The 13,259-nt window shown below is 42.8% G+C and overlaps 1 protein-coding gene across 3 annotated transcripts in view; it reads left to right on the top strand.

Moving 5' to 3' along the window:
- Positions 1–5,995, top strand: part of LOC135223882 (kinetochore protein Spc25-like) — a 115,298-nt gene extending 109,303 nt beyond the window's left edge. For all 3 annotated transcript variants that reach the window (XM_064262796.1, XM_064262795.1, XM_064262797.1), the window contains exons 5-6: positions 3,038–3,142; positions 3,636–5,995. In XM_064262796.1, the coding sequence (XP_064118866.1) occupies positions 3,038–3,142; positions 3,636–3,824 (294 nt within the window). In that variant the 3' untranslated portion in view covers positions 3,825–5,995. The remainder of the gene's footprint in view (positions 1–3,037; positions 3,143–3,635) is intronic.
- The last annotated feature ends 7,264 nt before the right edge of the window (positions 5,996–13,259 follow it).

Raw genomic sequence — 13,259 nt, 5'->3', positions numbered from 1 at the left:
AGGGGACGAGGTTGACCCTGATCGCCCGATGTGGCCCGCAAGAGAATGGTTCACGGAGGTAATGTCTCCCTTGTAGATTTCCCAAGGACGTTGCCCTGGAGGAGAGATCTACTCAAACAGCCCCACTTCGAAAGATATCACCAAAACCTCTCCGCTCTGGGTCTGAACTCGTTCAGACTATCGAAAAGTTGGCCAGAGCGAGAGGTTTTTCTAAATCAGCTGCAAAAGCGATTGCCAACGCAAGGAGGGCTTCATCGAGAGCTGTTTACCAGTCGAAGTGGGCTTCCTTCAGGGCATGGTGTAGAAAGGAGGGAATTTCCTCTTCCACTACCTCTGTGAGCCAAATAGCTGATTTCCTGCTTTTCTTAAGGAATGTGCAGAAGTTTGGCAGTTCCCTACCATCAAGGGATATAAAAGTATGCTGTCAACGGTCTTTCGGCACAGAGGTCCTGGAACTTACTGACAACAGAGATCTTCACGATCTCTTGAGATCGTTTGAGACAACTAAGATACCTTCAGGCGAGACCTCCTTCCTGGAACTTAGACTTAGTTCTAAGACTTTGATGTCGAGTCCTTTCGAGCCTCTCCATACTGCGTCTCTTAGGAAACTTGACAAGGAAAGCTCTTTTCCTAACTGATCTGGCGACGGCGAAGAGAGTTTAGCGAAATTCAAGCCATCAGTAAACAAGTGGGCTTCAAAGGTGACAACGCTGTCTGCTCTTTGAGTCCCCACTTTCTTAGCGAAAAATGAGAACCCGTCTAACCCTTGGCCCAAGAGCTTCGAAATTAAGGGTATGACAAGCCTTGTAGGCCAAGAACCTGAGAGAGTCCTGTGCCCTGTCAGGGCTCTCAAGTTTTACGTTCGCAAGACAAAGGAGGTACGAGGTCCCTCAGAAAATCTGTGGTGCTCTGTAAAGAGACCCGATTTACCATTGTCCAAGAATGCTTTGGCTTTCTTTCTAAGAGACATTATAAAAGAGGCTATTCATCTTTCCAGAAGACTGATTTGAGCCTCTTGTGAGTGAAAGCTCACGAGGTCAGAGCGGTCGCAACCTCGCTTTCCTTCCAAAAGAACATGTCGATCAAGGACATCCTTGACGCCACCTTTTGGAGGAGCAATTCTGTATTCGCCTCACACTACTTGCGAGATGTGAGAACGATATACGAGGACTGTTGTTCTCTTGGGCCATACGTGTCTGCAGACACAGTCTTGGGGGCTGGAGGTAGCTCTTTTCCTATCCCTTAGTTAGGTTTAGGTTAGTTTTTATTATTGTGTTTTTAGGTTGTGGTGAGTCTTGTGTGAAGATCTCCCATCCCTTAGTTTAGTGTTCAAAGGGGTTTTGGATAGTTGGTCAGGTGGTGGTCAGTTGCTTCGTTGCCCTCATATGTATGGCTCGATGGTCTTGTCACGTTGAGGTCACGTCCCAGTTGACAGATCATCCAGAGCGCACCAGCACTACAGGTCTTCACCACCTGGCTGGCAACTCTGATTAAGCAAAAGCAGGCTTAAGTGACAGTAATCACAGTCTACTTTGCTAACAGGTGAGGAACAATATATATATTATATACTTAATTTAAGTTTCCTACAAATCCTATTCTGTCTCTTCCCACCATCCGAAGGTGGGATTCAGCTATATATATATCTGTCAGGTAAGTTGCATGAACAAAATGTTATTGTTATAATACAATTAAGTTTGTTCATACTTACCTGCAGATATATATAATTAAAGTGCCCACCCTCCTTCCCTCAGGAGACAGTGGCATTAATAAAATATGAATAGAAAATGGAATGGATCCTGATATCCGCCTCCCACGCGGCGGGAATGGGTACTACCACCTGGCCGCCCATGCGTGTGCCACGAGTTTTGAAATTCTGTCGGACTTCGGAAAATACAGCTATATATATATCTGCCAGGTAAGTATGAACAAACTTAATTGTATTATAACAATAACATGTTTAAGGTGTAGGAAGAATTAGTGAGGTTTAGTTTATTTTTTATTTTTATTTTAAACGTGGATCCTGGTGTAACACTGGGTCGCGCTAAAAACAAATTGCACACTAATATTTAGTTCTACTTTTACTATTGCTGATTTTGAGATGTTTCATTTTACCCATTGTATAGCTGATGTATACTAGTCATTCATAACTCCTGCACCCCTAAGGGGGTTAATGTCATCAGTGCATCTCATACGGTGTACTACAGTCATTACTTAAGGTTCTTTGTATTGTCTCTTTGGCCCCTAGCGGCAACCTCTTTCATTCCTTTTACTTTACCTCCATTCATATCCTTTCTTCCATCTGATATTTCACCCCCTCTAACCGTTGTTTCATTGTGCAACTGTGAGGTTATCCTCCTGTTAGACCATTCAGACCTTCTTTGCTGTCAATTTCCCTTTCAGCTCTGGATGATCTCATAGGTCCCAACACTTGTCCTTTGGCCCAAATTCTATATTCCAATGACAATTCTATAGCTCTTGCAGAATTTTCACTCAGATATTTTGTCTTTCACATAAAAGGCCCCATAGTCAAAGAAATTACAACAACTGTTCATTGTGTTATGTACCATTTCTAATATTTATGATGTTTGTTTGGTATGACATGAAAGGATTAGAAGAACTGGCCCCCTCATGTTCATTGGTACTTAAAACCATTGTCCCTTATGTGTATGAAACTAGCTGATTCTGTTTTTATAAATGTGGCCAGTTATCCATTTATAATGTTTAAGTTTTCCTTTTTGTCTGGTATACTGTGGAGTTTTTGAAAAAAACTAAAATGAATTTTAGAAAATGGCTCATAGAAATGTATTTATTGTTCAGAATAGTATTGATTTTACTATAATATGTAAATTAAAACGAATTTTGTACATTTTTAGCATTGGTGATTGCAAAGAACCACATTGTTTAGGGTATTGAAGTGGAAATGAAGTTTTTTCTTTATTACAGTAATATAGGATCTACGCACTGGATGACAAGTATGGCAAATATTACTTTCTGTAGTATCATTACCCCAAATGTTTATTACTTGCATCTTTTTCAGGAGAAACTTAGCAATATGGAAAAGGGAGTTCTTTTTTATCAGACTCACTTAGGATTGAAGGTACAACGTACACGACATGATACACTTGTATTTGTATTTACTCAGGTATGTTATTGTTTTGGCATTCAGTTACCCTTTTTATGTTGAAACATGTCAGATGATTTTGATTAGTATTATGTACGAGAGTAATTTTATTCTTGTTTTCTCCTTCAAAACCTTTTATTCATGTGTTCCTTTGACAAAAGAATTTAAGACTTTTGACATGGAGACTACAAATGTTTGCATACATATGATTGACATTCTATGTGAGTTAAACTAATGTTGTGTTATAAAATCAGTCTTTGTTAAAATATAATCCCACAGGATAGCATTACCAAACCCCCCCTTTTTTTTTCTCTCTCATTGAATGATAGAAATTATATGATTAGACATAATCATTTGTTATTTTCTTTTATACTTTTTATTGAAATTGCAGAATAGTTTTAAGTAGTTATTTGTTCCTGCAAGAAGATTCAAGTTTTAAGTTTGGCCTAATTATTTGTGTTGATAATACAGCCTGTACTACATAAATTTTTCCATTTTTTTTTATTTGTTTCAGGTAAATCGCTTAGATCCCAGCAGAGAATACATGCTTGAGCTGACATTAGAAAATGATAGATATTGCCTTGTGAAGACTGAACCTCCGATTGAAAATCTGAAAGAATTAGAGGAAAAACTTAACAAAACCAACAATTTTTCTGGTTGCATAGTTCACATTCGAAATCTTTTTCAGAACATGGATGAGTGATGTGCCTTAGCAGTATCAGCCTGCATTTGAGTAATATTTTTGAGAAAATGTTTAGTGTTTTGTAAATAAAAGGATTTTTTGAACATTTCTCTGCATTAAGTCATACCACTTCTTTTTAAGCATTTGTGTGTGTGTAGTGTATAGTTGTGTGCGTGAACAGACAGCATGCATGCTAATGTCAAAATGCCTATGGACAAATTTCTTAATGGACATAATGCCTAATGACAAAAATAAGTTACAAAAAAGTAAAAGGTCTTATGGAAACAAGTTGAAACATGGTGAGAAAGATATATTTGCCAGAAAAAAACAATAACAAAGATATATAAAAAGCACATGATTGAATATTGCAATGAATAAAATAGTATTTTTGTCATTAAGTATATATATTAGTTTTACCAGACCACTGAGCGTAATTAATTAATAGCTCTTAGGGCTGACCCGAAGGATTAGATTTTTTTTACATGACTAGAAACCCGTTGGTTTCTCAGCAATGGGACCTACAGCTTATTGTGGGATCTGAACCACATTATATCGCCATTAAACACAAAGTGAAGGTTATTGAATTATAAATTATACACTGTCGACCGTAAATAAGCTAAATTTGTACTTTTATTGTGAGTTGCATTCTTTCATTTATTCTAATATATTTTTTATTCTTGCAATATTCTCTCTTTAGGACAAGTGTTGTTGAATCACTTCCTCATTATCTTGTTTGATTTTTTCCATTAGTTTTTCCATGGTTGGGTGAGTGACACTAACTCTTATTTAAGCCATGATGCCATTCTTCAAGAGAATTATTGGTCCTTGGTAGGTCTAGCTCGATTCTGTTGTAAGCACGCCACATTTCAATATTGAATGCTGGCCGTCTCCATTGACCTCACTGAGTGAAGGCAAGCCAGGTTATTTTGAAGTATTCTAAGAAGGCACTTGTAAACTTCATCTGTATCAAGGTCAAATGATCACATAAAATCTTTAAATCAGTAATATCTTGTCATGAAACATAGGATAATACTTTTATTTGTTTTACATTACGAGAGAATTTTCCAGGTCTGTATACGTACCAGCCTTGTAAACCAAGGTTTTGAATTTTCCACCAAAGACACTGGCTTCGTGAAAGAAGCAACCATGGACAGATGAATCTTGAAAACATTTTCTTTAGCTGTTAATTGCTGCTTGTTCAAGATCCACTGTAACTGACTAATTAAAGGTTTTGTCCTTGGAGAAACTCAAATATTTCCTCTTAGATTTTATCATCTTTATTAGATGTAATACAGTAGACTGTTGGTAACATTTTACTGGTGTCAACAACACCATGATTTGTATAAAACTTTTCTAATTGGCACATTGTCACCTTTTTTTAATTCTTAAAATTTCCAAATTCCTTGTAGTTGAGTAAATATACAGTTTCTGGTTTGTATAGTAGAAAATCATCACCTCTTGTCACAGTTAAATTTTCATTTGCATTTGCTCCCACTTGCACGTCTTACCTACGTCTTAGCAAGTCTTAGAGGCACAGAACTGCATTATGTTAATGGTAAATGTATTGTGCAGTGATTAGTGACGGAAGTTGTGGCTTCATTAGATTGTAGTGTTTGTTCTTGTATGCTTTCAGTAGCTTTCAGAGCAGTGATATGTGCTTCATTGGATGTATGTGAATCTATTCGAGAGTTTCTGAATCTCATTGTAACATGTAATAATACGGGCTCTGCAACAATCCCATTTTTAACATCTCTGATATATGTGATTTTCCTTTTTTCTTTTTACATACGCGAAGCCTTTATGTAAAAGTTTTTTGCCCCCTTTATGACCAGTAACGAACTCCATTTTTAACCAAAGGGCTTATGACGAAATTTTATTTAAATGAGAAAGAAAGAACACACTTCTGAAACGAAAGTACCTACTATCCACAGTTATGGTTATTAGGTATTTTACCTAATAAGTATTTTGGTCATTAGCACCTTATCTGAAAAGTTGGTCCTTTGCTTGTCCAATAGGCATTTTGACTTGAGGCAATCTGTCCTAAATACCTGGATTTTTATGTAACTTTTAGATATAAATTAAAGGAAACAATCATATCTTAAAATTTCTTCTATATCTATCTTTTTGATAAATTATTGGTTTCCAATTTTGTACAAATTATCTCCGAAATATATTTGTCAGTGACTGATGCCTGTAAATTTTTTACCACCTTGTAGAAAATTCAATTTTTATTTTAACTTGAATAGTTTTCTTTAAGAGTGCATATATTGCCAGTTGTTGAAAAATGTCTATTCATAAGTTGAGTTTCCCTATAACTTGGTTATGCCCACTGTGTACTTTGTCCTGTGCAGTGAAGATGGTGCAAAGCCTATTTTGCAGTATCCCTTTCTTCCTCAGTTGCTTGTTTTCTAACTTTTCATCCATTCATTTTGGTCTCTTCCTAAGTAGCTGTCATGCTTCTTACCCTTGTTCCAACTTTAATAATTTTTGCTTTCAAAACCTGTTGTTTTGGCTAGCCCAATTAGTCTGTGTTCTGGTTAAGCTATTGTGCTTAGTATAAAAACATAAGAATTTTCATTAATTTATGGGAAATTTACTAATTTTTGAAATGAATTCCTGTAATATGACTGGTTCATAATTTTCTTTATTTATTACAAAAACTTGTAAGGTTTTGTCATTGTGAACCCAGATCTATGCTTTTTAGTATTGTACATTGATATTGCCCTATATTAACTATCTTAATACTATTTATTAAGCATTAAACAGAAAATAGATTGACACTTTATTGGTTTTTCAACGCTGGTGTCTGCTTGCTCAAGCACTCAACTTCTTGAGTCGATCCTCAGTGACAGCCTGCTGTTGCTTGAGGTTCATCTCCAGTTCCCAAAAGTCTTCCCCAACTCAGCAACCATGAACTCTGTAGGCCATCAACTTAGCCAGCATACTATCACTTCACCGTTGGGCTTAGAAAGAAAAGGGACCACAACCAACTGGTAAAACTGTCTCTCAGCTTCCACCGTTGAGTAAAGGTGAAGGAGAACCTTAGCTCCTACTCATTCCTATCTACTAAACTGCAAAGAAAAAATGAAAAGACAGCCATTAATATTAAACAATCTCTCACTCACAAGTTCAACATAAACAATAACTGATAAAAAACAAATCCTAAAACTACAGTTAAAATATTGCCTATCCCTAATCAACCTAGCAACAACAAACAATACTATGAAGAAAAAATCAAACATTTATTTACATTCACACAAACCCAACATTTTCATACTACCACAAGGAAGGTGGTCTTTTTAGGTAAAGAGTAAGTTCATGTCATTTGGTCCTACTGGCGTTGACTGTGAAGGGCTTTGGGCCTTACTTTTGTCACTTTTTACTGAAAATGCTTGATAATTGCAACACTTCCAAAATAATGCTCTAACGAGGAACACATTCATTGAGGGACAAGTGAGTTACTGTTATTTTTCTTGTGTGACTTGAAACATTCCAATGACATTCTGTTATAAGATGGAGTTTTTTTTAAAGGTTTATATGCATAATTTGCTCGATAAGCTAACACTTAAACAAATGGGGATAATTTTTTCATTGAAGACTCAAAAAAGGTTTTAGAAAGACAAACAATTGAGTTTTTAAAGCACTTTGAAGGGATTTTCAAATGAAAAACTGTTAAATGCTGAGTCACTCAGTTACTGTTGGCATTGTATCCTTTGGTCCTGCATGTGGAGAAGGCAGGATCTAGGATGTTATAGTGCAATCCCTCCTTTATTTCCTTCATTTAAAGCTGTATACATATGAGGTATTATTTGCGAACTCACTCAGGAGGGTCTTCTTGCAAACATGCTGAATCTTAAAACCATTTAAATATTCCTATGTAGTATCGTTTTGCTTAATTTTTCTTTCTTAGCGATTTTCGGAAGTCGATTAAATGGTCTGGCATTTGCCCTTTCTCAAAAAGAAGGTTAAAAATTCATTATATTTCTTTTGAAGATGAAGCTTCTTGCCCCGATTTTATAAATTTGTGAAGCATACATGTGTTGCGTATTTGTCATTCCTGTGAGATTGTTTTTTGTGCTTTATTCTGAGAAACAAAGTTCCTCAATTCAGTGAGAACATTTGCCCCATTTACTGTTCTGTTTTTTCTATGAGCACATACTATGAATACTACATGAAAGACTTCAAAACATTATCAAAAAAAAATAAATGATGCTAACATGGCATCACTGAAATAAGGATGCGGATTACGAATGCATTCGGAAAGGCCTGAAAATAGAAATGATTTGCCAAACAGATTTTTAAATTATACAAGCTATTGTGATTTGGAAAAAAGATTAAACCTTTTTGTGGCATTGATAAATTAAAGTCTCATGAAACTTGTTTGCTCTGCTCTTTTGGCTCCTTAAAAATTTGTTCCATTCGAAACTCGTTTTGAATGAAGATCAAACTCGCCGCGTTGCTTATACCCGAGATGAAAGGGTTTGACATTTTTATACTTTTAGAATTTTGAGTTTGATATTCACCTAAACGGTCTTGTAAATAATATTCATCATAATATCTTGAACACTTGGGAAAAAAAAATGAATGGAAAATGCCATTCGGCGAGAATTCTTTGAAATTTAGTAAGTTTTTGCATTGTCCATTGTTGTATTACTTAGCTTAGATATGTTTTCAACATTTTTATACATATTTGATGGAAATTGCCAGACATTGCATGTCTTTTTTTAACAGTAATATTAGATTTTTCGTTCAGATTTAAGTAGCCATCGTGTTTCTGTGGGATGGTGCTTGAAGAGTGCTTATTTTACTCTTCTTTCGGTTGTTGGAGACCAGGTGGATGGAAAACATGACTGGGAAGTAATGTATCGCGTTTTTCAGGCACAAGTACTTTACAGAATTAACTTGAAAGACTGTGCTACCACATTGCGTTGTAAGGTATTGTTATATTTTCCATTAGTTTTATGTAGTACCGATAGCTCTGCTATCTCTTTTCTCAAGTCCCCTTTTAAAGAAAATGTGAGGTAAACACAGTGATTGTATTATGCAGCAATTTTGCCCACGTCTGTAGAAAGTTGCAAAGTACTTATCGTTTATTTCTCATTCGTAGTAATGTCTAATCTGGGGAGGTAACGAACATTACTTTCAATATGCATATTTTAACAAACGCTGTAAACGCTTACTTCTGAATAATTGCCATTCACCGACAGAAGATTGAATTAGTATAATTTTAAATCAGTATATTTTCACATAGTGTTTAGGTAAGCGTATTATAAACGAAATGCCATTTTAATAATCAAGCCATGAATGTTCAAATAACATCATTAGATAAAAGATTAGACAAAGACCACAGGATGACTTGGATATATTGCAACCTTACTTTGTTCCGACACGTAATACAAACCCTCAGTCCTTTACATATGGAATATACTTACAGCGCAGCTGGACCGGTCGTAAGCTTTCGAACAAGGTGGTTCGGTAGTTAACTCCTTGTGCGATGGTCGGGAGTCCCGCCTGACTGGAGGGTAAACATCCACTTGTCTTTCGGCCGCTGACGGAGTAAGACGTGTTGTTAGCCGCTCTGCCCGCCATTGTCGTATGCCTTTCTTTACTTTGATACAAAGTGCCTCATCATTGCTTTTTCTCCTTTACTGTAGTACTTGTGTGTGGAAGCGTGTTAAGTACTGAGTATTTGTGTTCATTATTACTCGTGGTGGAAAATCATGCAAAGCCACAAGTTGGAGAGACCCCCCCACCCCCCAACCGCGTGGAGAGTATGCCCTGGCGTGGAGGGCCGTAAGTGCGGGGCCTTTCGATCCACCATTGATGTGGATCCTCATGTATTATGTGCTCGGTGCCGAGGGCGTGAATGCTCTCGGGCCGAGCATTGTGATTTATGTGATTTGTGGTCGGAGGAGCAGTGGGAGTATTACGAGAGGAGGAAGAAGGTGCATAAAGTAGTCAAGGTGTCATCGGAAAGCTCTCCAGTGACACTTCTGGTTACGGATACGTCTTCTTCATTCCTCCCTCCGTGTCAGCTCCCTCGTATGGCTCCTTCCCCTTTGGGGGAAGTGTTGTGTTCCGCCTCCTCTCTTGACTCGTCGAGTGCAGAGGAGGGTGTGCTGCACTCCGACCTGCAGTTGTACTCAGGGTCTTCCGTTCGCTCGGGGTGGGAACTTTCTCCTCCCGGGCGAGCGGGAACCCCCCTTTCTAACCCGACCTTTGCCTCCTCAGGTGTGACTGCCGCCGCGGGTGGGGACCTTGAGCAGGTCTGGCACTCGCTTGGGCTTTCAGGCACGCCTAGCTTTCGGGGACTGCTGGATCATCTGGCTGCACCAGTGACCCATGGCCCGGTAACATCGACGACGACAACGGTGTCGACTCCCGGGTATGCCGCTCCTCCTCATCTGGTCTACACACAGCATATAACGACGGTGACCCCATCAGCTGCTGTCCAGGCTCCGCTGTCGTTCGTACCACGAGAGGAGCCGGCCCCACCGCCTGGCTTCGCTGCCTTCGCCGCAGCCCCCGATTTTCAGTGCCCGAAAAGCTCGCCGCTTGACCTACCACCTGTACCAGTCTTCGCCGCTGTTCCAGATCTTGCCGTCTCCGTTGCTGTCCCACTGCCGTCCTCTGGATCGGCCCCTTGGGCCCGCGCTGCTGGGCAACGCTCTTTCGCCTGTTCAATCTGATACACCTCTTAGCCTCCATACTTAGCAATGGTGATCATCACCCGTTTGACTTTGTATGGCCTTGATGAAGCTGTCCACCTGTACCAGTCTTCGCCGCTGTTCCAGATCTTGCCGTCTCCGTTGCTGCTCCCACTGCAGGTCCCTCTGGACAGGTGCAGCTGGGCCATGTTGCTTTGGCAACTGCCCCAGCTCTGCCTGGATGGAGGACCTGAAGGTGGTCCTGAGGAAGCTGACGAAGAAGAGGAAGGTGTCGTCGTTGTCTGCAGCCGCCTCTTCCCCTTCAACTTCCTAGGCCCCACAGCCGAGGAAGAAGAAGGTGGCCTCCCCCCCCCCCCCCCCCCCCCCAAAGGCTTGCTCAGAGCCTTCTAAGGGTCTGCCCCACTTCGGTGTGGGGCAGTTGGGGCTTCCACTGGTCCTCCAGTTCCCTCGAGAATGGGGCCTGTCTCTCCTTCCACAAGGAGGAAGAAGACGAGGACCGGGAGGGGTATCGGCTACTGCCGGTACCTCTTATCCTGGTGCCAGAGGCGCTTGCCTTTGCCAACTGGGAAATAGTTTCAAGCTGCTCGCTCGCAAGATTCGTATTACCGATGTGGTACGGTAGCCTACAGCGGTTGACCGTGCAGCCAGGGTCCAGACCGTTGAGCCTACTCACTGGCAGGACCCAGGCACGGAGTGGAAAGCTGAAGGCAGTCGCTCAGGTGACTCCCGCCAAACCGGCGATCGTTCTCGCAGCGATTGTCTGGTTCCCAGGGTTGATGCGATGGTCCCACCGGACCGTCCGTGGGCTGAGGCTAAGAAGAGGTCCCCCCAGTCACCAGGTACCGTGACGCGTTGTGAGGACTGTGCACGCTCCCGCCGCGCCAGCGGACTCTACTGGTCTCCCGACCGTTGCTCCCACCGGGATGGGACGGATCGCTAGCAGCTCTCCTGCGGAACCGTCGCTACCGTCCTCGTTCCGGCAATTCTCCTCAGGGAGATCGCAGGACTAGATCTGCAGCCCTCCCAGCCTACTGGCTCTGCTGGTAAGCAGGGAGGGAGCGTCAGGTCTTCCTCTCCGGTCCCTTCAACCTCCTCGGGCTACACCGGGAGGAGCGAGGCGATCAGAAGTGACTGTGTGAGGAGTGCGCTTCTCACGGTCCCGCCATGAGGGGCTACGAGCCTGGCACGGTCCTGGGACCGAGCCGATTGTACGCCCAAGTGGTTGCAGGAAATCTCGGGAGGAGTTCTTCCTGGATGGACTTGACGGTCCATCTCCTCAGGATGCGATCACTCCCGAGATCCAGAGGTCATTGCGCTGATTCGTCAGCACAATGACCTCGGGGAAGGATCGGTGCTCCCTCCCTCCGAGTCTCCATCGAGGCTGGAGTCGTTCTAGGGGCCTAAAAAGGAACCCAGGATGACGGTGGGTCTGCCCTGGTCCTCCTTGGCCGACGGTGTTCTTGGCCAGGTGAAGTCTTGTCTCTGGACAGGAGGGATCGCTTAGCAGGTCAACCAAGCTGCTCCCCCCCTCCTCTACCACGACAGCTTCAATTCTACGTGCCATCAGAAGACCCACTGCCACCCAAGCAGGTTAACCCAGAGATAGCCAGGCTAACTCCGGGTGTGCCTCTTCAACACCTGCTGTCCGAGAACCTTCGGTTCACACAGCAAGAGGCACAGGCCTTGGAAGCGACTGCCAGGACAGCATTCAAAGCAGTCTCCTGGCTGGATCTGTGGTCCCTCAGTGTCCAGAGCCGCGGCCTCCTCAGGACACATCACTCCTGAAGGGGACCTGGCGGTTGGGAGGTTGTGTCAGTTTGGGGGTAGGGCTATCTCCTACCTCGCCCACCGGACAGCCAACCTGTGGACCAACCTGGTCCTGAGACGTCGGGACGCAGTCCTCGCTTGAGTGACCAGGGCGTGAGGCAGCGCTGGGTCTGAGAAACGGACCGTTGCTGGGTTCCGCCTCTCTCTTCCCTAGAGAGATGGTGGATGCTGCAGTGGAACAGCAGCGCACTGAGGACAGTGACCGCCTAGTACACCAGGCAGTCTCGAAGGCTTCTGGGCAGCCTCGAGTCACTGCGGCCAAGCCTTGGAGCTTGGCTAGCTCTTCCTCTGCAGCCAAGGCGTCTTCCTAGTCGAGGCTGAGAGGAAAGACCCAGCCTTCGACTTCTTCAGTAAGGAACGACGGTCAGCCCTCCTCCCAGACTTCCTTTTCCCGAGGAGGATCCGAGAAGAAGAAGTTGAAGAAGGGGAAACGCTAGGGACTGCGTTCCCCCTCACCTGCTGCCGGAAGGGGGGGTGTTGCCTAGCGAGCCATTGGGCAACTTGGCAGCGCTACGGAGCCGAGACCTGGATAGTGGATGTCCTTCGGGAGGGATATCTACTACCCTTCGAGTCGCAGCCACCCCTCACTTCACACCCGGTCCATCTGCAGACGTATGTTCCCGGTTTGGCCAGGGACGTGGCGCTTCGGCAAGAAGTAGAAGCCATGCTGAGCAAGGCGAGCTGTGGAGGTCGTGCAGGATCAGTCACCGGGCTTCTACAGCCGACTTTTCCTGGTGGAAAAGTCATCGGTGGGCTGGCGCCTGGTGATAGATCTCTGCCCCTTGAACCGATTCGTTCGCCAGACTCAGTTCACGATGGAAACTGCACGCTCTGCGTTCGATTCCATCAGGGAGAACGACTTCATGCTTTCTGTGGACCTGAAGGATGGATATTTCCAAATACCCATCCACTAGTCCTCCAGGAAGTACCTCCGCTTCATCCTCGACAGGACGGTGTACCA

This window comes from Macrobrachium nipponense, chromosome 10, assembly GCF_015104395.2.
Source record: "Macrobrachium nipponense isolate FS-2020 chromosome 10, ASM1510439v2, whole genome shotgun sequence".
Taxonomy (NCBI): domain Eukaryota; kingdom Metazoa; phylum Arthropoda; class Malacostraca; order Decapoda; family Palaemonidae; genus Macrobrachium; species Macrobrachium nipponense.
This window is presented reverse-complemented; position numbering and strand designations above follow the sequence as displayed.